A 23,337-nucleotide genomic window follows, 5' to 3' on the forward strand; every position below is an offset into this window, starting at 1 on the left:
ATTGCCAGTGTTCCACAATGATTTACAGGAAGTACAAGTAGACTTTTCACTTCGGGATATATGTACTAAAGTTTGTACCATTTTCCCCCGGATTCTGTATATATATATCGCACCGAGATTTCTGTGCAGAAATCAAAGCTTATTCCATAATGATGCACATAACATAATTGGTTAACAAGCCAATCAGTATTGATTACCAATTAAGCAATTGACACTAATTGGCATTAATTAGAATTTACGCACACAACTGTCTAGGCATATTCTATAACGTGCACATAAATTCTAAGTTACATAGTTGAAAAGGGGGGCATGGCCATAATCATGGAATGGGCAGGTCATGGGCGCTTCTAAAATCTATGCGCATTGTTAAAGAAAACGCCCGGTCTGCGCCTAATTTAGGCATCGGCATTTATACCAGGTTTTACTTGGTGTAACTGCCCGTGACTACATTTAGTCATGCGTACGGGCGCTTGGCGTATTGTATAAACCACGTGGAAATTTAGATTTTTATTCTATAAGCACCCCTAAATTGAAGTGTACTTTGTAGAATACGCTTAGACAAATTTCATGTTGCATCAAATTTTTAGGCGTGATATATAGAACCTAGTCCTTTATATCTATGGGGAAAATGGTTAGCTTCTTTGGCTTCTTTTGTGTCAGATTATGAAAATCTTCAGGACCAAATGGGTTAACATTGAAGTTTTAATTTTCTAATCACATGTTCTAGAACAAGAGAAAAATGCAGAGCAGGGAAGGATAATTAATTTCAAGAGGTTGCCCTTTGAGTCAAGAGCTCTTCAGGTTTTAAATAGCTCAATTGTTCTGTTGTAAAGGAAATCATAAACATTAAAGTAGCACAGCATGAACAGCGAGTGAAAATATATTTCTTGCGTGTATCGCAATCATTCAAGAATTTCCGTTTTGTAAAATAAATGATTTCCATATGAATGTGCATATCAGCATGTTAAGGAACTGGAAAACTTTTTCAGCTGCTGTCCTAAAAGAATTGACTCATGACCCAGAATCCTTTCAGTATCTATTTTGTTAGGACTGGGAACCATATTTTAATAATAGTGTCATGTCACAAGGGAGATTTTGTTCTTTTAGGGCATGATATTGAAACACTTGCGTTGGCAACAGATTCCAATTGCATAAAAGTATTGATGGATTTTTTTTTGTTTTTTAATTTTCACCACTTATACACATATAGTGGCATTCTATAAACTAGATGTCCATATCTGCATACATGTTACACACACAAATGTGTAGAAGACTGGCACCCGCATATACGCGCACATACTTGCGAAAGTACTAGCAGGGTGCCTCAACGCTATTCTGCAAATACATAGTAACATAGTAGATGATGGCAGAAAAAGACCTGCATGGTCCATCCAGTCTACCCAACAAGATAAACTCATATGTGCTACTTTTTGTGTATACCTTACCTTGATTTGTATCTGCCATTTTCAGGGCACAGACCGTAGAAGTTTGCCCAGCACTAGCCCCGCCTCCCCCCAGCGGCTCTGCCACCCAATCTCGGCTAAGCTTCTGAGGATCCATTCCTTCTGAACAGGATTCCTTTATGGTTACCTCACGCATGTTTGGTTTCCGTTACCGTTTTCTTCTCCACCACCTCCCGTGGGTGCCACTTAACTTACGTAGCAAGTATTCATACAGGGCAGAGAACAGCAGAACCTAGGCAGGACTGTCACTTAACAGTGTAACTTAAAGAATACTGCAGGGTTTTACTGAGCCAGAATCGCACTCTGTGCACCACACCCCCTGGCTTCTCCACCCTGTGCCACCGCCAAGAATAGGAGACAATGGATGGGGAGCAGTGTTGGTGCCGCTGCCTCTCGTGTGCCCTGTATGGCTGCACTGTTCACATAGCCTTCAGTGTGACCCTAGGATATTGTATGTTAAGCGCATCTCTGTTGCATTAAGGCTCCCTCACTTAAACGAGGTGTGTGGCTGGCATGTGTGCAAGCATCTAAATTTTAGGCATTCCAATATCAGGTTATGCTTGCATTCTATAATGGAACCTAGGCACCCAGGTTCCCTTTATACAGCAAGCTCCACCTCCTGCCAATACAGCCTTGTGGCATCTAAATGGAGGTGTGCAGTTCTAGAATTGCCCTAATGTGTTTGGCCATGCAAATCTCTATATAGCCAAGGTAATCCATTGTAAATTGGGATGAGAGATAGGGCAGTCCAGAAGAGACGGGAGTGAAGTGGAGGAGTGGCCTAATGGTTAGTGCAGTGGGTTGCAGACCTGGGGAACTGGGTTAGATTCCTGTTGCCTGATGGTTAGTAGTGGGTTGTGATCCTGGGGAGCCAGGTTTAATTCCCTCTACACCTCCATATGACCCTGGGCAAGTCACTTAACCTTCCATTGCCCCAGGTACAACAGTAGTACAATGTACTACTTAGACTGTGAGCCCACTAGAGACAGACCCAGTACCTGTAGATTGAAACTGTAAACCACTTAGATCTAATGTGGTATATAAACACTGAAATTAAATAAAGAAATAGATTTTGTAGGGAGAGTGGCAAAATTCAGCAACTTTCCATCCAATTTGTGCGGTTAATAGTATGAATAACTATAAACGGATCGTTCTTTTGTGTGCGTAAAATCGTGTTTTATGTGCATAAAGAGGCATTTATAAAACTTCCCTGAGATGTACGTACTACCAATGCATAGGACGTGCTTTTGTGCAGTATATATTAGAGGCCAGCTGAATTTTGGTTTTAGATTTGGCACTGAAACCGAACCGAAATCAGAGTTTGATTTTTCAGCTGAAACAAACTCTCCGCCTCATCCCGGACACCCAACAAAAATGAGTCCTCCCACCAAACTGGCCCCCTGTCCATCAGTAGGCTCTCCCCAAGCCTGCCTTAACAAGCCCTAGTGGCCTCTTTGAGGGCAGGAAAGAACCCCATTCTTTCCTGTTTGGTGGCACTGCTGCTTTAAAATGGGTGCTGAGACTTCTCGTGGCAGCCTCGTGAGACTATTTTGAAACTTGCTCTCTTGCCTATACTGGTGCCATCTCAATATGACTCCCGGAACTCCCACGGCAGTCTCGGCAGCCATTTTAAAGCAGCAGCGGCACCGGAGAGGAAAGAGTGGGGTTCTTTCCTGCTCCGGAAGAGGTCACCAGACCTACCTGAATAAGTGCTGCTCACCTGGCCAGCCGCTGATTTTCAGCAGCATTATTTATGTTGTTTATTCATTTAAAAGTGTTTTGATTAGGGCTGCATATCGATTAAAAATTGTAATCACAATTAATCACACAATTAAAGGAGTTTATTTATTTATTTCCCACTGCATTTTGACACTAACCACAGGAAGATGGTATATCAAATCCCATCTCCCTTCCTTCCCTTAAGGACTGATTATCCCCCATATCCAACATCTCTCCCTTCCTCCCACTCCTCTTTTCCAAGATCCATTATCTCGTTCTTTCCTGGGGTCTAATCTCTCTCTCTTCCCTTCTTTCCTCCCTCCCATTCTCCAGCATCTCTCCCTCCCCTCCACCTCCATAAGCACCAACACAAACTTGGTGGTGAGCAGCACTAAGCTCTTCTTGTGGCTGCTGGAGCTCATTGCCTTGGTCATAGCTTCCATCAGTGGCCCCTCCAGTTCTGCTCATCAGTCTGCAGCTCACTCCCCTCCCCCCACATGCCCCAAAGCTTTCCCTCTGACCTGTGCTGCCTCCATGACATCACTTCTTTTTTTTTCTGCATGGGTGGAATGGGTCAGACGAAAAGCTGTGGTCCAGGCTGCAGGCAGCATATATGCAACACTGCCACTGGCAAGGATCAACAGAATATAAGAATAGCCATACTGGGTGAGACCAATGGTCCATCTAGCCCAGTATCCTGCTTCCAACAGAGGCCAGTCCAGGTCACAAGTACCTGGCAGAAACCCAATTAGTAGCAATATTCCATGCTACCAATCCTGGGGGCAAGCAGTGACTTCCCCCATGTCCATCTCAGTAACATATGGACTTTTCCTCCAGGAACTTGTCCAAACCTTTTTAAATCCCAGATGTGCTATCCGCTGTTACTACATCCTCTGGCAGTGAGTTCCAGAGTTTAACTATTCTTTGAGTGAAAAAATATTCCTTCTATTTGTTTTAAAAGTATTTCCATGTAATTTCATTGAATGTCCCCTGGTCTTTGTACTTTTTGAAAAAGTGAAAAATCAGTTCGCTTCTACCCATTCTACACCACTCAGGATTTTATAGACCTCAATCATATCCCCCCTCGGCCTTCTCTTTTCCAGGCTGAAGAACCCTAACCTCTTTAGCCTTTCCTCAGTACTCTAGATAGTGTATAAGGGTTGGCAGTGGAAGAGAGTAGAAGAGATGTTTGAAGGAGACAGGAGACACTGCAACACGATATTCTTTTAATCGTAATTAATGATAAATGCATTAAGTGCAGTGTTAACTATGTTTAAAATGAAGCCATAGTTTTGATATACCGTCATTCACAAAGGCATAGTGGTTTACAGGTCCAAAGAAAAATCTGTGTGGAGCAGTAGTCCAGATTGAAACAAAAGGAGGGGTAAAAATGAATAGAACAGCAAAAGTTACCATATAATAAATATAGGTCACAAAAGGAAGGGTAACAAATAATGTTAAGAATACAGTTAATGATACATTGGGAATGCCTGCTGATACAACAGTGTCTTAAGCGCAATTTTAAATTCTCCGAGGGTTCTGTCCATACTTCTAGATGCATAGAGGTTAGTGCCCTTGAAAATCATCACTCCAAAGCCTCAGCACTATCCAGATAATGTCGAGGTGGAGGCACTGAATATCTGCAGTATCCTGATAACTTTTAGCGCCTCCCTTATACCGAGATATATTCAGAACCGGTATCCAGTTGTGGTCTGCCACTGAATATCCGGTGAGAGTTTGCAGTCAGCACTAACTGATGTTTAAATATCAGGGGATATATTTGTAAATCTTTTTTTTTTTTTTCTTAAACCAGAATCAGATAGTGGTAGGCAAATGGAAAGTGTGTCTGTGTGCCATTTTTAAAACAGCCTGTGGACGTAACATTAGTCAAGGAAAGCAACATGGTAAGAATTACAAAACTAAAGTGCCAAAGGAATTGTGTTGAACTGCTAATGAAGTTTTGTTCTCTACAGTATATGCGCTTTATTCAGCTGCTGGAAAGGATATCAACGCAGCCATATTGTAACATTGAAGAGGGCTACATAATGAAGTTTCGTAAGAAGCTAGAAACCCAGCTAAAGAAGCTGGTGATTGAGCCCCTTCAGTATGATGACCGAGGCATAGCCTTCAGCAAAGGAGAAGGTAATCATTTTAAAAAAAAAATTAAGGGTTTACTTCTTAGTGTTAAATAAACTCTACTGCATTAGTGGCTCTGGTTATTGCTTAACATTTTAATAAACTAATAATTTTTTTTATTAGTCACAATAGAAAGAATAATAGTGGCCTGTAAAACCCTAGTTAATATTAGTATCAAGTTTCGAAAACGTTTCTTCCTCCCCAGGTACCGTTATCAGTCTGCTTTGAAGCATCTAATGCATTGATTTCCAAACTGGGTTTTGCAGAACCCTAGGGTTCCTCAAGAAGTTAGATTGTAGAATCTTTATGAACATTATATATATTTACTTAAATTGAAGTTTCCTCCATGTATGAATTAGTATTTTAGGGGTTCTGCCATGTAAAAAGTCTGGGAATCACTGGTCTACTGGTTATGCGTTTTGAATAATATTAGTTAACTAACATGCATGAATTTATAATCTTGATCTTATTACAAGAGCACAACTGACAGTGTTGAGAAAAAACAAGACAGGAAGTGTACACCAGATTTCCAAAGGCATGCTTTATATATGCAAATGAGAGTGAAGTAGATTTTTTTTACTTTCCTATGAGAGAGAGAGAGGTTCATTTTATGTGCACTCGTGTGTGACTGAGGCAAGAGATGGCTGATCGTTTAAGGGCAATTATATAACAGGGTTTTTACATTTAGGTGCCCCAATGCTGTGTGAGTTGCATCTGTTCTATAACAGCATTTGGCACCCTAATTCCGTTATAGCATAAACCTACATTGGCCCACCCAAATATAGGTGAGACCATTTATGCCTGCTGAATGACAAGCATAAATGTTTTATTAAATCTGATATCCCGCTTTACTTTTCAGAACAAAGCGGTTTACGATTTAAAAGTTATTTAAAAAAAAAAAAAAACACAACAAAACAAACTGCAAAAATAAAACAAAAAAAAGGAACTCCATTTTTTAAATGTTTACAGGAAAGCCACACACGCACACATGAGTGCATACACTACCTCAATATAGTCTTATTTTGCAGCAGCATTGGATACCCTACTATATTCCCTAAAATGCCTGTGTACACAAACATGTTTTCAATAGCACTTTAAATTTTTGATCTGCCTCTCCACATAATGGCTTTGACAAATTATTCCAGAGAAATGGCGCTAACCAAAGAAAAGCTCTTTTTCTAGTCCAGTTACCTGATATTCTAGTATGGTGTGACATGACTATCCTATGGTCTTGGAAAGACCTCAGTACTCTACATGGTGTATAAGGAGTAACCAACGAACATAAATGAGGGGGGTTGTTTCTAAAAAGCATTCTGGGCTATTTTCAAAATTTTAAAATTCTAAATGAAATAGGTAGCCAGTGGTAGTGCTTATACAATGGTGTAATATGGTCATACGAATGTTGCCAAATTTGCCATGTTTTGCAGTGTCTGCAAACATTTTAGGTTTAATTTTGTAATTGCAATATAGCTCATATTTCCATAATCTAACTTTGAGATTAATGTGTATCACTGTATTCAGTGTGGCTTCATTAAAACAATGTTTTAACACCCTCAACTTTCTGAGTATTGAATCTTTTTTTTATCAGTAAAGAAATTTGCTCATCAAAAGTTAGCCTGGAGTCGGTAACGACACCAAGATATCCAAAACTATTCACTGGGATCATTTTTTTCCCAAATAAAATAGGTGTTAGCAGTGACAGATTCATTCTTCCTGAAATCCACCATGTAACATTGTTTTCAATATTTAAAACCAAGCAATGATTTCATAGCCATTGTTCTACAACCACTACACAGTTTTGTAAATTAGAAAGGTTAAGTGCTAGGGGATCTAAGTACACTAAGCAATGCTTATATAATATTGTATAAATTGTGTGTGTAAGATATAGAAACAACGCCACCTCCAACTGTCTGTCCAGTGTTCTGTGATTGGAGTCGTCCTGCTCTCGAGCACCTGCACACGACCGGGCTGGCTGCAGCGATGGGGGCATGGTTTGCTTCTGTGAAATGGACCCAGACATTTCCAGCTAGGCTTACTGCCCACGTGACTACCTTGATTACCATTATGCTACACATTGCCACAGACCCTTGGGGTCCTTGCAGTAGCACCCACCTTAGTCCTTGTGTCCTGGCTATATCCAGGATCAAGCAGCACAGCCTCTTTAATGGCAGCAAAAGGAGATTGCCCAGTTCAGGTTGATGACTCTAGCGATAAAAGCTTGCTTGCTTTTTACCATACCATGATAACTTCCCCTGTAATAATTAAAACCATAAAACTTTCAGAAAATAAGACAACAAAATAATCACACAAAAACCCAGTTGGCTGAGTTCACTAAAATGATAGAAGCTACTAAAGAGTGTTGTGCTTTTTTTCGGATATGATAACATGCAGTTGCACTTTACAATAGTTTGTAGAACTACTGAAATCTTCTTTACTGTAAAGTATATACCATCAAACCATTTAAAATGACTTTAAAAAACTAAAGTGCTGTCGAGTTTAGTGAGGTTTGTTTTCTCCCTGTGGCTCACGAACTAATAATATTTTTTGGCCTCTTTTGCTTCCCTTCAGCTTCTTCACATGGCCTTGGACATTTTACCACTAATAGCATAGATCATGGTTACCTTTCTCCCTGTCAGTAGGCATTCACGCAAGATGGCTGTCTTGTGAATAAAATTACATATAGTTTCTTTACATGTGTTTTAATTCTGTTTCCTGAAAGAAAAATGTGTTCCTTCCTCTGATCAAAGAGAATTCTCTCTTTTTTTCGAACCTGACATAGTGCTAAACCAAAACTGGAGCCACAACTCTTGCACTTTGTGCTCATCTGGAATGTAGAAATTTCCATTGGTGTAATCCTTTACTGGGTCTAGGGTTTTCCTTCTATGCTATTACGCTTGCAGCTCAGAGCCAGGGCTGGAATTGGGTGCCATGTGCCTTCATTCATAACCACCTCTGGGTTTTCCCCCTGTTTCTAAGCCCCCCTCCTAATTCAGTCTAGCCAGCACACAAATAGTACTTTCCAGTGGCCATAAACCATCTGAAACAGTGGTCAACACAGGGGTTGGAAGACCTGACCCGGGAGTCAAACTAGGTCCTCTTATCACTCTTTCCAACAAGCTACTAATCTGGCCCTGTGCTGCTAATTATCAAAATATCAGATCCAACAAGGCCCTCAGACATTTACACATAGTTCACATTTTCTTCAGTCATTCAAAGCATCTGAAAATCTGCTGGTGTTCCAAGTTTCAGATGCTCCAAGTGCAGTCTAGAATTGTCCTGGCACTTGTAATTTAAGACATGGAGAAGCTGGCAAAACATCTGTCTGAGTAAAGCCTGTTAGTGTTGTGTTCAAATGTCCAAACTGTAACAACCCCAACATGTGTTTCGCCAGTAAATTGCTACCTACACAGAGAGGTTTTGATTGCCTGTTACCAGAACAGCCTTTTTTTGACAGTTCTGAAGACAATGTGCTGCTGTTAGGCAAATGTCATTGTCAAGTGTGCATCCCTAAGTGGATATAAATCAGATTGGGAGGATGTAAGGAATGCCCTTGTGAGGCAAAAAAGAAAGCCTTTTATGTATTGTTTCTAACAAGAAATCAAATTAACCAATTCTGGGTGATACAAGCATCAGCTGAATAAGTTGCAGCTCGCTCGTAACATTTCAAAGGCAAAAAAAATAATTTTGACATCTCATTATTTAATAGAAATGCTCTTTTAGCTTTCACAATTTTATACTAGCAGGTAATGGTGCATTTTATTCTTTTAAGGAAAAAGAAAAACCGCTCGAGCATCTGTAGTACTGTATGATAATGGGACAGGAAAAATAACAGTCAATGGTGTAGACTACGCGGAGTACTTCGCAGTGCTTCAGCACAGGTGAGAATTTTTTGTAATGTGCCACATCAAAAACTAATAATAAGCAAATATATTTGGGTTAGTATTTAAAATGACTTGCACATTTGCAGTAAGAGGTGATTTTATAGACCCTTTTCACACACAAAGCCCTGGATTCTATATAGCGTGACTTAAGTTGCGCACACAAATCCAGTTGTATTCTGGATTTAATTAGTTAACAAGCTAATCAGTGCTGATAATTGGAACTTAATTATTGACACTAATTGTCATTGATTAGAATTTATGCGCAGAACTGTTTAAGCGTATTCTATAACGTGATGTGCATAAATTCTAAGGCGCATAGTTTAAAAGGGGCGTGGCCATATGCTGGAATGGATGGATCATGGGCGTTTCTAAAATCAACGCGCATGGTTATAGAATACACCCATTCTGGTCATAATTAAGGCATCAGTATTTACACGAAGCTTTACTTGACGTAACTGCCCGCAACTAAATTTAGTCACACGGATGGGCACTTGGCGTATTCTATAAACCGTGCAGAAATTTAGGCATGATATCTAGAATCTAGTCCAAAATGCTGGTTTATGTATGTAAGAAGCCTTATAAAATTACCTCACAGATGTGGTGTAATTAAGCAAATATTAGTACAGGATTTTAGAGTAGGCATGTTCAAGGGAAGAGTTTGAGTGGCGTGTGGGCAGAGTATCTGAAAATTATTTGCAGTACAGCACTTTTTACTCTTAGTGCAGGCTTTATTGCTCTCCCAGTTGAATTACTGTAATATTGGTTATATATGTTGTACTACATTTTTGTTAAATTGCAAACACTTAACACGGCAGTTTGACTGATCTTCTCCTTAGAGGATCTCACATTACTATAAAAAAATTGCATTGGCTCCCCATAAAAGCAAGGGTTTTATTTAAACTCTCGTGTATTTTACACAGAATTTTATATGGTGAGTTACCATTGTATATGTATGAACACTTTATTTGTGTCGATTCATGTAGGCTGAAGAGAAGGTGTACCAATAATCCTTTTGCTTTTCCATCTTTAAAGGATGTTAAGACTGCAAATAGGCAAGAAGTTATGGACTTTTCAAGCAGCTAAAATTGGGAAGGAGATCATCAACTTTTTGTGGCAATTCCTTAATTATAATGATTTTAGAAAAATGTTGAAAATGCCTCTGCTCTTTCCAGAAATATGTTTTAGCTGATTTAATGTAATTTAACCTGTTAGTATTGTGTATTTCCAGAATGATGTTCTGGTTTTCTTTAATTTGTTAACCACTCAGAACTATGAAGTTGTAGTGGCATATAAAGCAATTGTTATGTATGTTATTTAAACCTGCTCCTGAGCCAGCATAACTTCCATGCCTTCAATCCAAGCACTGTTTCATCAGGATCTGTGTTTGTGTTTTAGAAAGTCCTATAAGCATTTATGTATCTTTATAAAATAGGCTGCAAATGGGTACTTTTTTGCCCTTCAGACATAAGGGCGCTCATTTTTTAAGCAGATGGACTAGGACTTTCTTTTGCTGTTTTGAGATGTCTAAATCATGATTTTCGAAAGGCACAATTTGGACATTTTACACTGCAGTTCATCCAAATAGCAAGTGGGCATATTGGGAGGTATGTTTGGGTGGGACTAGGGCAGGCCCAAAATTAGGACATCTTTCAGCAATAATGGAATGAGAAGAAAAGTCCGAGGCAAAAATGGGACATTTTTATCTATTCCTGTTTGAATTACATCCAGGGTACAAAAGGTGCCCTGATTGAGCATCTGACCACTGGAGGGATGAAGGCATGACCCCTCCTTAATCTCCCAGTGATTACTGACCCCCTCCCACCTTCCTATGAAGTGAAACCAGGCTGTATGACAGCATCAGGTATTATGGCCATTCGTAATAGAGCAGCAAGCAAGTGTAAGAAGTAACCTAGTGGTAGGTGCAATGGACTTTGAACTAGAGGTCTGCACCGGAATGAGGTTTGCGAGAATGCCCTCCGGGTCAGCGGGAGTGCCACTGGGATGGAAATAAACATGCGGGATTCCCGTGGGGATGGAAGATGTTCTGGCGGGATTCCCGTGGGGACACGTGCACATACCTTTGTTTGAGAGCCCGCTGCTTTTCTGCCGATCTTTGTGCCCCTATCGCATCAATCATGCAGCTGGTTGGCCAGTCGCCCCTTCTTTTAATGGGCGGAGACACCAAGCTCTCCTCCAGCGGGAAAAGAAGGACGCCCTCAACTGCCCCGTCTCGCCAGGGACGGCCAAATTTCAAGGGGGGTGTCGGGCAGAGCAAAGGCGTGGATGTGCTCCGAGAAACGTCCATTTTGGGCGTCCTTAACTGCTCTATCGCGCCAGGGACGGCCAGATTTGAAGGGGGGTGTCGTGCAGAGCAAAGGCGTGGATGTGCTCCGAGAAACATCCATTTTGGGCGTCCTTAACTGCTCCATCGCAAGGACGGCCACATTTCAAGGGGGTGTTGGAGGCATAGCGAAGGTGAGACTTGAGCGCCTAACACTTAAACGTCCTTCATCCATAATCTTTAAAAAAAAAAAAAAAAGGACGTCCCTGACGAGCACTTGCACGTTTTCACCAGGGTCTCTCTCTGTCTCAAGTTCAACACGTGCAGGAGATTTGCTCAAGTTGTAGGTAGTGAGTCTTCCAGGCAATGCCAGACCTCGGTATTCACAGAAGAGACTTCACAGAGGTGAGCTCAGCTGACTACTTTTATTTTTTATATGTGTATAGGCAGTTTATTTCTCGTGGTGGGAACTGGCTGTTTGTGAGCTGTTTTACTGCAGCTAAAGCATTAGCATACCCACTTGTTTCTTTTGTTGAGGGCATTGTGCTGTTTGGGTGACCAATAATTCTCTCTATTTTAGTGTGGAAAAAACTTTAGTTTGTTTTATGTATTTATTGCCCTTTTTCTAAGATTCAGTATATTAATGAGTGAAGAAATATTTTCACTGATTTGTTTTAAATGTATTACTCTGCATTGTGTGCCCCCTGTCCACTCCACTCCACTCAGTACTTTATACTTTGTACTTCCTTTTTTTTATGGGGACAGGCGGGGATGGAGGAGATCACTCACGGGGACGGGCAGGGACAAAGGAGATTACTCACAGGGACAGGTTAGATTCTGGCAGGGATGGGGACGAGTTTGATTCTGGCAGGGATGGGTCGCATTTCTGTCCCCGTGCAACTCTCTACTTTGAACAAATGGACCCAGGTGTAACTCCCACTTTAACTCTTTTGTTTCTGTACAAATATGTGAGTCCTCCTAGAACATAGAAATAACTGCTGTACCCGAATTTGTAAGACACCTGTAAGTATGATGGCTATTGTTGTGCTGTACCGTTAGGTACAGTAGGTTTATATCTGTTCCTGGATGGCTCATATTAACATATAAAGTAATTAAGGTGGGATTTGTACCTGGGTCCTATTATTTAAAGTCCACTGCACTGACCACTGGGCTGCCCCTCTGCTCTGCAGGAACAACTGTGTGGCCATTTTTGTACAAATGATGCCAGAGACATATTTTTGTACCTGCTTTTTTGGCATTCATATTTTTGGCGTTTTATTTTAGAAAATGGCTGTTCTTTTTGGATGTTTTCAGTACAAGAACATCCTTTTCACATATTTTCGAACAGAAATTCCCAACATGTTCCCTGTTTGAAAATGACTGTAAGAGGAGATGGGGTTTTTAGTCGTCATGAGCAGAACGTCCCAATTCTTTTTTTTTTTTAAACTTATATTTTGCCAGAATAAAAAATCTTAGACAAAATAGAGTATAAACTCCAAAGCACAGCTGATAACACACTGTAACTTATCAAAAGCTATAATTCTAGTGCTCGAAAACCCAACCATCCCTCCCCCATCCCCAAAAGAAACCCCCATCTCCCCCCAACCGACCAACAGAACAGATCTATCAAAACAGAGGGAAGGGCACTAGCCAAGACATTGACATTAAGGCAAGGCTATTGTGGACTGAGCAGTTGAAGTCTTCTCTGTCCATGTAGTATAAGTGTCCCAGGTTTGTTGGAAAGACGGGACCTTATTTTGCTTAAGATCCTTCAATTTGGACATCAAATAATTATGATTCAGTTTTGCTAATACAGCAGTGTGCCCTGGAAGTACAGGGCTTTTCCACACCAACATCAGAATGAGGCGTCCAGCTGTGACAACCTGATGAACAAACTTCTCCTTACGAAGTAGTAAAGTTGATGGTCCAAAATTAAGCAGACATCCAGCAATAGATTTATCAATCCGCATGCCCATAATTTCCTATACCAACTGCATCACTTGGCCCCAAATAACTTCACGTCCACCATATATGCAGAAAAGTCCTTCGTTCACCACAGCCCCTCCAACATAAATCATACCCCCAACCATACTTAGTTTTAAGACGAGTAGGTGTATAATAGCATTGGTACAGCTTTTTATAGCCATTCTCTACCATATTTCATGCTATAGAAACTTGTAAAAAGTAACATATATTCTTCTCCCAATCTTGAACCTCAAAAACAGTTCCCAATATGTCCTCCCAAGCTTCTTTGTATGTACTGAGCTGGTAAAGGGATCTGAAGCAACAAAACTCAATAGAACCTCGTAATACTCCCTCTACCCCCCTGAACTGCCCATTCAAGAAGTGTTTCCTGCAGCAACAGTTCTTTCCAGGCCTTACGGCGTACAACATCTATCGCTTATCGATACTGGAAAAAATCCCTCTGTGTAAGACCAAATTTCTCATCATAGGGCACTAGCACCCCATTTTCAACTAATTGACCTAAAGTATGAAGGACAGCCCACCCCCTCCCCCACTCCAATCCAAATGGTGTAATTCCTATCATTTTGCCCAGGAGGAAAACCATCAGCATAGCAAATAGAAGTGGCACAGATATAAATTCTGCCCTGGAGTAACTTGGAGTGAACTTTGTACAATATAACAAGAGTTAGTCCTAATATTGGATCTCCCACTCGTTTTAAATGGCGTATGGTCTCTAATTTAAGACAGGGAATCACTCTTAAGGGAATATCCCCAAGCAAATACTGTTCCATCTGCACCCAGCTTTTATGATTGTCTCATATCCAGCTAGGGTTATATTTAAGCTATGCTTCTTGATAATAAAGTTTAAAGTTAGGTACTGCCATATCCCCTTGTTGTCTAAGCTGGTAGAGCATTTTCTGTTGCACCCAAGGCAGCTTTTTCCACCAAATATAACAGAAAAACTTTTTTATAGAGCTGTCTAAAAAAATGTTTCCAATAGTGGAATTGGCAAAGCTGTAAACAAATACAGTAACTTAGGAAGTACCAACATCTTAACCGCATGTATTCGCTCTACCTAGGAAATCGTCAGACTCGGCCATCTAACAAGTTTAGCCCATAATGATTTTAACAAAGAAGGGTAGTTGGCCTGAAATAAAGTTTCTAAAGGCGCAGTTAAATTAACCCCTAATTACCGTATATAATGAGGGGCCCCGCGAAAAGGAAAAACCCTTTTTTAGCTAATTGGTCGGATTCAGGGAGCAAAATATTTAACACTTCTGACTTTGTAGTATTTATGGGAAAACCCCAAACCTTCACAAAAGCCTCTACAATATCCACGACCTCTGGCAAGGAAGACTATGGGGTCCATAAGAATGAAAAACACAACACCGGCAAACAGTAAAATTTTTTGATGCAGTCCCTCGCAAGTGATGCCCTTAATCTTCTCACTCTGATGTACCGTTGAGATAAGGGCTGCATCACCAGGGCAAAGCTTTCTGTATAAGTCCCATTTATGCGGAGACAAGCCATTGGGCCCATGTATATGGTGCGAAGCCATCTCCCCTCTACGCCTACTTTCCCAAGTACCACAAGCAGGGCCAATAAACCCTTTCAAATGCTTTTTCAGCGTCAATTCCTAAAATCAAAGCTTGTTCAGGCCTTTGATTTCCCCCCCCCCCCCCCCCCCCCCATATTCTTTCTTCATATCATCAAAGGTTTGGCGATCTCTAACAAAGCCAGCCTGATCATCATGTACTAAATTTGGCAAATAAGGTTTTAGGAGGTGTGCCAAAATCTTAGTAAAAATTATATAGTTTATGTCTAAAAGGGAAATGGGTCTGTACAACCCACAGCTGTCTGGAGGTTTCCCTGGCTTTAGAAGGACTGTAATCCTTCCAGTCTCCACGATTCTGGAAAAATCACCCCCTCTTCCCAGCTATTAGAGTTAATGGCTGCACCAGGTAAGCCTTATAAAGTTTATAAAATTTTGTGATGAATCCATCCAACCCGGGTGCCTTCTGTAGTGGCAAATCCTGTATAGCCCATTGCATCTCCTCCTCAGTGATGGGAAGAGACAACTGAGCTGTCTCAGCCAAAGAGAGGTGAGGCATCTGGACTGTCTGTAAATAATGAGCTATAACAGGCTGTGGGTTTTGTCGTTCGGGAGTTTATAAATTTTTATAAAATGAGTGAATGCCTGCTGAATTTGATCTAATGTAGTGCAATCCGCCCAATGGTACCGAATCTGCATAACAGAGGTATGCAGTTGTTGCTTTTTCAGTTTATGGGCAAGTAATCTCCCTTCTCTATTGGCAGTCTCAAAATATTCCAGTTTTAGAGATTGCAGCTAAACACTAATCTCCTCCAAATCCAAGGCTTGGAGATCAGTACGGAGCTTATTCAGCTGCAAGGACTGCTTAGGGGACAAGCAACTTGTTTTATCATTTATGTTCAAAATGATGTAATTGCTGTCTCAGATCAGCCTTTGTACGTGACTTTTTCCACCTTTGATGGTTATACAATGCTGTCAGCTTTCCCCAAATCACAGTTTTTAAAGCTTCCAAAAAAAATATCTGGCGACACTTCAGGGGCCTCATTTAAACTCAAAATATTCAGGACGTCTCAATTCTGACTTGGACATTCTTTTGAAAATGCCCTTCAGGGTGACTTTTTATACATTAATCCTCTTAGGGGGTAATTATATAAAAGGATGCTATTCTAGAAATGAAAGTACTTTCCTTTATAGATCATTAGCATAGCTGGGCAGATAACGTACATCTAATTTCAGCATGACCACTTACCCCAGCCATAGACCTGGGCCCTCATGATCCAAAGCCCCGCGCTGTTCCAAACAGCGCTCTAAAAATGGCGCTGGAACAGCGCAGGGCTTTTCTGCATCGATGATCAGAGATAATGCATGCAAATTTAAGCAGCGCAATTATCTCTGATCAAGGGGTAGAAGTGCGGGAGAATTGTACCTGAGCATGCGCTCAGCACAATTCTCCCGCACGTGTTTGACAGGTCTGGGCTGTCAAAAGCCCAAACCATGTGGTAAATTACCAGCATGTGGTAAATTACCACATGCTGTGTTAGGGCAAGACAACTTACATTAGATTGCCCTTTAGATCACATTAAGGGGCAAATAATGCAGGTTTTTGCCCTAATACAGCTTAATAACTTCCCCCATAATCATAATTCAAAATTATGAGGGGAAAATTAGTCCTCCTCAGCTAAATAAAAGGACAGTTTGAAAAGCTATTTGTTGCTTGCTGCAGGTAGCACTGATGTATTACACAAAGCATTGGTTTCAACCCAGTCCTCGGGGATCACCAAGCCAGTTGGTTTTCAGGAGGTTCACATGAATGTGCATCAGATTTGCATGCATTGTCTCCATTATATATAGATCTTTCTCAAACTTGACTGACTGGTTGGGCTCCAGGGACTGAGTTGAGAACCACTGATATAAAGGGTAGCAGTATCCAGAACTAACCATAATTTGTAGGTGTCTTGTTTAAACAAGTGGTTCCCAAACCTGGTCCTAGAAGCACCCCAGCCAGTCAGGTTTTTAGGATATATATAGTAACATAGTAGATGACGGCAGAAAAAGACCTGCACGGTCCACCCAGTCTGCCCAACAAGATAAACTCACATGTACCATTTTTTTGTGTATACCTTATCTTGATCTGTACCTGTCTTTTTCAGGGCACAGACCGTATAAGTCTGCCCAGCACTATCCTCGCCTCCCAACCACCAGCCCCGCCTCCCACCACCGGCTCTGGCACAGACCGTATAAGTCTGCCCGGCACTATCCCCATCTCCCAACCACCAGCCATGCCTCCCACCACCAGCTAAGCTTTTATGTACAATGAATATTCATGAGTGAGATTTGCATGCAGTGCATGCAAATCTCCCATGAATTTTCATCATGGATATTCTGAAAACCTGACTGGTTGGAGAGCCTCCAGGATCAGGTTTCAGAACTGCTGGTTTAAACCCTTTTTCATTGCTTGCAATTAATTTAAACAAAATGGGATGTATGTAAAATCTCCACTTTGTGACAATGTGCTTCTCCATATAATTTTAGAGAGCAGTTGATGTTCCCATTCCAGTTCCTGGATAGACTTGGAAAACATGACATGGTCTGCACAGTGTTAGAAGGAGGGAAGTCATCACAGGCTGGAGCAATCCGCTTGGCTTCCTCTAAAGCCCTGATGAGCTTTGTCACTGTGAACGAAGTAGAATTCATGAGACAAGGTAAGGAAATTCAGAGACCTTAATCAGTGCAATAAATTTGTATTCATTTTTTATGATATTCTGTTACTTGGAAAATAATTTACCATGAGCATCCAGTTACTTTTTTTCGATTGCACATTAGCCTCCTTTTAACCAATACAGAATTGTCATTGCCTTTGGGTCATTGTTGCTGTAGATCATATTAAAAAAAAATGTCCTTCTCCTGCAAAACCAGTCCAGATGAGTGGGTTATGTTCCCCAACCAGCAAATGAAGACACAACACTGAAAATGTAGTGACATCATCACAGAGATAAGGAGTGGTGCAGCCCTGGAGCTTTCAAGTATTTCTCTGCTTCCAGCAGATAGTATAGCTTGGACTGGTACGGCAAGATTCCCTGAGGCAGGCCTAACTCCCAAGGGTATATTCCACGGCCTGCAGCCTTCTAGTAGAGTCCTGTGGCCAGTGTTGGCTCCCAGGGATTAGTACTAGCAGTAGATTTCATTATATATTGTTTTTTCCCAGGGTTTTTTGGTTGGTCCCAGGTCGGGTTACCATATGGCTCCAGAAAAAGGAGGACGGATTGAGCCAGCCGGGTTTTACTTCCATTGCTTTCCATTGCAAGCAATGGGCAATTACTTCCATTGAAAGCAATTGCTTTCCATTGAAAGCAATGGAAGTAAAACCCGGCTGGCTCAATCCATCCTCCTTTTTCTGGAGCCATATGGTAACCCTAGTCCCAGGGATTAGTACCAAACTCTACCGAGTCTAAACTCCCTTAGGTCTTCCACGCTGGGCAACAGTTTTCCACTCTCAGAAATGAGATACTGGGCATTACTGAGCTTTTGGTATATCTTATATTCTTATGAGGCGTTCTAGGGATGTGATTAAAAGTTAACTAGATAGTACCGATAATCAGCATTTGGCAATTGGCTTTATCTATTTAACTAAGACTGCATAAATAGCTGTCCTAACTTGGGACCACACATTCAGCTGTCTGATTAAACAGTCTACTAAAATGTAGTTGGATTTCTCATTGCTGAATATCTGCACTGGTAGCATTTGTAGAAATATGGATACCATAAACAACTAAAATTTAAAGCTAAAAAAATGCCAAGGGAAAGGAGGCAATAGGGTAAGGGTGAAAGGAAGCAGACTCAGGAGTAATCTTGGAAATGTTTCTTTATGGAACAGCCTCTCAGTGGAGGTGGTGATAGATGATAACAGCATCTGAGTTCAAGAAAGCATTGGACGAGCACAGGGGATTTGTGAGAGAGGAAGGATGGAGGAGCTGAGTTACTTGGTGTGGATAGATCATATGGCCTTTCTCTCCTGTCATATTTTGTGTTTCTGTATCATTTCCACACATCAGAATTGTGTAATTACAAAATGGTTTTCACTTTGTTTCCCAAAAGCTGGACTGCTTACTACAGATCCTCGTGTGAGGGAGCGAAAGAAACCTGGCCAAGAGGGAGCCCGCAGGAAGTTCACATGGAAAAAACGTTGAATCTCTCTATTCCAAGTCAATTAAAAACGGAGGACATCTTATTACTGTACATTTCAGACTCAATGTATACAATTCACTGCTATGAACATTTTTTGATAATAAAATTACCTTCATAATTTGTAGTGGTAATGCTGTTTTCCTTCTTTTTAGCTACAGAAAGCTAATTTTAAAGGTGCATTTTATTCAAAGCAGAAACCTAGATTTTTCCTTAAGGACCACACAGAAAAACGGGTGAACTAACACCAGCTAAAGCGTAATGCAGTGTAAGTGGTAAGATTTCCACCCACCTTCTCTGAAGTTCCTATTGGTAATCCAGTCAGAACTCCTTATCCAAATTAGAACCATCCTTGCCCTACGGTTCAGTGACTATGATAATAAAAATGTGCAATAACCTCATCACAGGTTCAGGCCAAGCTGCACAGGATCAGATTCTGTTTCATTTGGGCCAGTGAAATCAGGAATTGAATTCTGTTCAAATCATTTTTTTGTTGAACAGGTTCAAATGTAATCCGAACCAGGTCAATCATCCCTAATGTGAGCTATGATAACTTTCTATCTTGCGGGCTACAGATAGTGATACCATTTAATGAGCCAGCATAAGAATGTAGTGAAGAGGGTTACAAAGCCTCGAAAGCATAGTCATCTACAGCAGCTAGTAGTATAATTTTGGCATTTATAACATGCCAGGTCATTTTACAGAAAATTTTGTACAAGTACAACGTTGCTGCTGTTTGAGGCAATTGGAGATAAAGCTTTATTTTAGAAGACTTATTTGCAACTTACCCTTGGGAAACTTGACATTTACATGTGTAAACAATATCCACATTTAAGTGACAATTTTTGAAAGGGTTCAGTGTATACGTGGATGTCCATCAAACATATAAATGGCAAGAGGCGTACTCACCCGCAAATGCGCAGTAGAAGACCCTCTCTGTCCCGCCCCCGCGTCAATACGTGATGATGGGGGCGTGACAGAGAGGGAACCTGCGCACCTGCGAGTGAGGGAACCCCCACCGCTCCCCGCCGTCACAACCTGCCTGTGTCCCGCCCTCGCCGACGTTACGTCACACGAGGGCGGAACACACGCAGAGAAGAAGGAAGGCCGACAGCAGCTCAGATGAGCTGTGTGCTGCGTTCCAGCAGTTTGAATAGTGAAGCCAGGTACCCGGCCTGGGTGGAGGGGTGGCGGAGGGGACTCCGGGGTGGGGGGGGCGGCGGCGACCTATCCGGGGGGGGGGCTTTCAAACCCCCCCCCCCTTCCTTTACTAGCCCGTTTTTACGGGCTCAACGGCTAGTAATATGTAGAAATAACAGAGAGGCATGATGGGATGGAGTGGGGTGGGGTGTGGTGTGGGGTGGGTGGCTCAATAATAGATACACCATTTCAGAGAATGCACCTGTATGACTCAGTTTCAGCGTAAGGCTTTATAGCTGCTGTTCCTTCATGCATATAACTTATTTTAAAAAAAGTGCTTGTTTTTGCCAGTAATACCACATTATTTTCCCCTCCAAATTAAAAAAGGGTAAATAACTGACATCTGTATATAATACAGCTGTATTTTACTATTCAGCCAAATATAAATAAGGAAAAATATTATTTGACCGAATGTGAATAATGGGCATTGAGCTTTAACATAAATAACGAAAAAAGCTATATGAAATCAGAGATCAAGTGTTTCAGTAAAAGTTAGCACAGTAGAGCCTCAGATTATTTGTATTCAAATTTAAATCATATTCAGCTAATATGAATAATGTATTTGTGGCACTATTCACAGCTGAATTGAATAGAAATATTCGGTACAGCTCTAGTATTTAATTAGCATTGAAAAAAACAGCAGAACACCTCACAAAGAGCATTGTGGCCATGTTTCGCCTACAAAGGCTGCATGAGGGGCAATGACTGTCAACAAATAAAAAATATTTATATAAATAATATGGGAGCTTGAAAAGGTCTTGGGGGTGCATCCTTATGAGGAGGTTGTGCACAAGTGACCTCAGGGTTTTGGAGATTATTCCCTGAATCAGCTATTCAGTTTAAAGGCAAGCCCCTGCTGGATACAGTGTGCTAAGTATTGAAAACTGCATTATAAGTTTTTATTGCGCATATATATCCATCCAAATAGAGCGAGAAAGGTGGGCTATCCAAGCACAGGGGCTTGTTTAAAATATTCAGCTCCAAATGCCTCCTATAAACTGTGTGTGGGAGTGTCCCCAGCTTCAGACCTCTTGGAAGAATCTCGGGGGCCCATTTGAGTACTATTTGTGGCCATATTTGGTTGGCGCTCCCCTATAGGTTCCCTCCTATATTCGATGGAAGGGATTGTGGAGGGTGTGACCCTTTCAGTACTCCTGTTGTGTAGAGCCTGTTTGATGGTGAAATGTATACTGTTACAGTGGATTAAGACAGACTCGCCCACATTGGGCCAATGGCATAATCAAATGTTTGAGCTGCTTCAGATGGAGAAGAAGGCAGCAATCCTCAGGGGATGGTCTGCGAAGAAGAGATTTTTGAAGATCTGGGGTCCTTATTTGGTGACCTTATCACTGAGAGTCCATCCTGTGATTTAAAATGACTTGGATATTTTGTAAATGGGGTGCACAGGAGGAACTGAGGGGTCCTTTTACTAAGGTGCGCTGAAAAATGGCTTGCGGTAGTGTAGGCGCAGGTTTTGGGCACGCATCGATCCATTTTTCTGCATGCCTGTTAAGGCCATTTTAAAAAAAATTTTGCCAAAAATGGACGTGCGGCAAAATCAAAATTGCTGCACGTCCATTTTGGGTCTGCGACCTTACCTCCAGCCATTGACCTAGCGGTAAAGTCTCACATGGTAACCAGGCGGTAATGACCCTACGTGTGAATAAAAATTATTTTTCAGCCACGCACCAAAAATGAAATTACCACAAGAGACACATGGTAGTCGGGTGGTAACTCCATTTTGGCGTGCATAGACGCTTACACAGCTTAGTAAAAGGGCCCCTGAACTCTTTAGTTGTTTATTTTACATAGGTTTGTGGAACTGAAAGACTGTTGAGTGGATATAACTGGGACTCATGATTTGTGTATTTTAGCACTCGAATTGGGGAGGGCAGTGTTGTGTGTATGGGGGGGTGATAAAATCTAGGCTTAATGCATTTTATCTTGGGAATGTCCTGCATGCTAAGCCAAGATTTAACCTAGTACTTGAGGGGGTTTATGTTAAATACTAGTAAAAAAGCCCCGTTTCTGATGCAAATGAAACGGGGGCTAGCAATGTTTTCTTCTGTGTGTATGTGGGAGTGTGTGTGTCCCTGCCCTCTGGCCTCTCTCCCCTCCCCCCTCTGAGTCCTTCACTGTTACAGAGCCAGCGATTTGATTTCGTGCTCTGCTGTTTTCCTTCACTGACTGTGTTACAGAGAGGGCGGGGCAGACACTCATAGGGAAACCGGATATCTCGCCCCCTTCACACTTCCGGCTGGAGGCTTCATAGAACGTTGGTGTTGCCTTTTATATAGAGAGATTTTCTTGCAGGTCATGAACCTGCATAGGGTTAACATGGGAGCACCTACCACCTCCATTTTAAGAGTTGCTAGGTGCTCCTGCTTTAACTCTGTTTTATCCAGTTAGGCTGCACTAATCATAATGCGCTAGCTGAATAATGGAATAATGCTCACTGTCCACACATGGCACCCCCCCCCCTTCCGAAATTTATTTATTTATTTATGGTTCGCAAACCACCTATTTAGAAGGCGGTAAGGGGTCATGCGCTACTCTTGTGGTAATTGGGCAGCGAGCTTGCGGCAATAGCCATTGCGCTGCCTGATTACTGCCAGGAACACCTACTCCCCACCTCCCACACTAGAAAATAAAAATGATTTACTACCATGGGAAATGGCGAACGCCAAAAACAGAATTCCCGCAGGGCAGCTGGGCGTGCCCAGCAGTGGTGCTGTTTTTCTATTTGGTAGACCTACCATCCTTTTGTAAAAGGGCCCCATAACATGTTAAGTCCATAAGAATAAAATTGGCTTCTTAGCATTTAGGGGCCCTTTTACAAAGCAGCAGTAGAGTTACCACCACTTTGTCGTGCATCAAATTGGGGTTACTGTTGGGCTACCGCAGGAGCCCAGCAGAGGTTCCCACCCCTAGTGCACACCGGGTTAGCACAGGAGCTCT

At 41.6% G+C, this 23,337-nt stretch overlaps 1 protein-coding gene across 2 annotated transcripts in view; it reads left to right on the forward strand.

Annotated features, from left to right (window-relative positions):
* Positions 1-19,302, forward strand: part of MRPS9 (mitochondrial ribosomal protein S9) — a 118,314-nt gene extending 99,012 nt beyond the window's left edge. For both annotated transcript variants that reach the window (XM_030201453.1, XM_030201454.1), the window contains 4 exons: positions 5,156-5,324; positions 9,088-9,196; positions 17,530-17,699; positions 19,093-19,302. In XM_030201453.1, coding sequence (XP_030057313.1) covers positions 5,156-5,324; positions 9,088-9,196; positions 17,530-17,699; positions 19,093-19,184 — 540 coding nt within the window. In that variant the 3' untranslated portion in view covers positions 19,185-19,302. The remainder of the gene's footprint in view (positions 1-5,155; positions 5,325-9,087; positions 9,197-17,529; positions 17,700-19,092) is intronic.
* The last annotated feature ends 4,035 nt before the right edge of the window (positions 19,303-23,337 follow it).

The sequence above is a fragment of the Microcaecilia unicolor genome, chromosome 4, assembly GCF_901765095.1.
Source record: "Microcaecilia unicolor chromosome 4, aMicUni1.1, whole genome shotgun sequence".
In the NCBI taxonomy this organism is placed as follows: domain Eukaryota; kingdom Metazoa; phylum Chordata; class Amphibia; order Gymnophiona; family Siphonopidae; genus Microcaecilia; species Microcaecilia unicolor.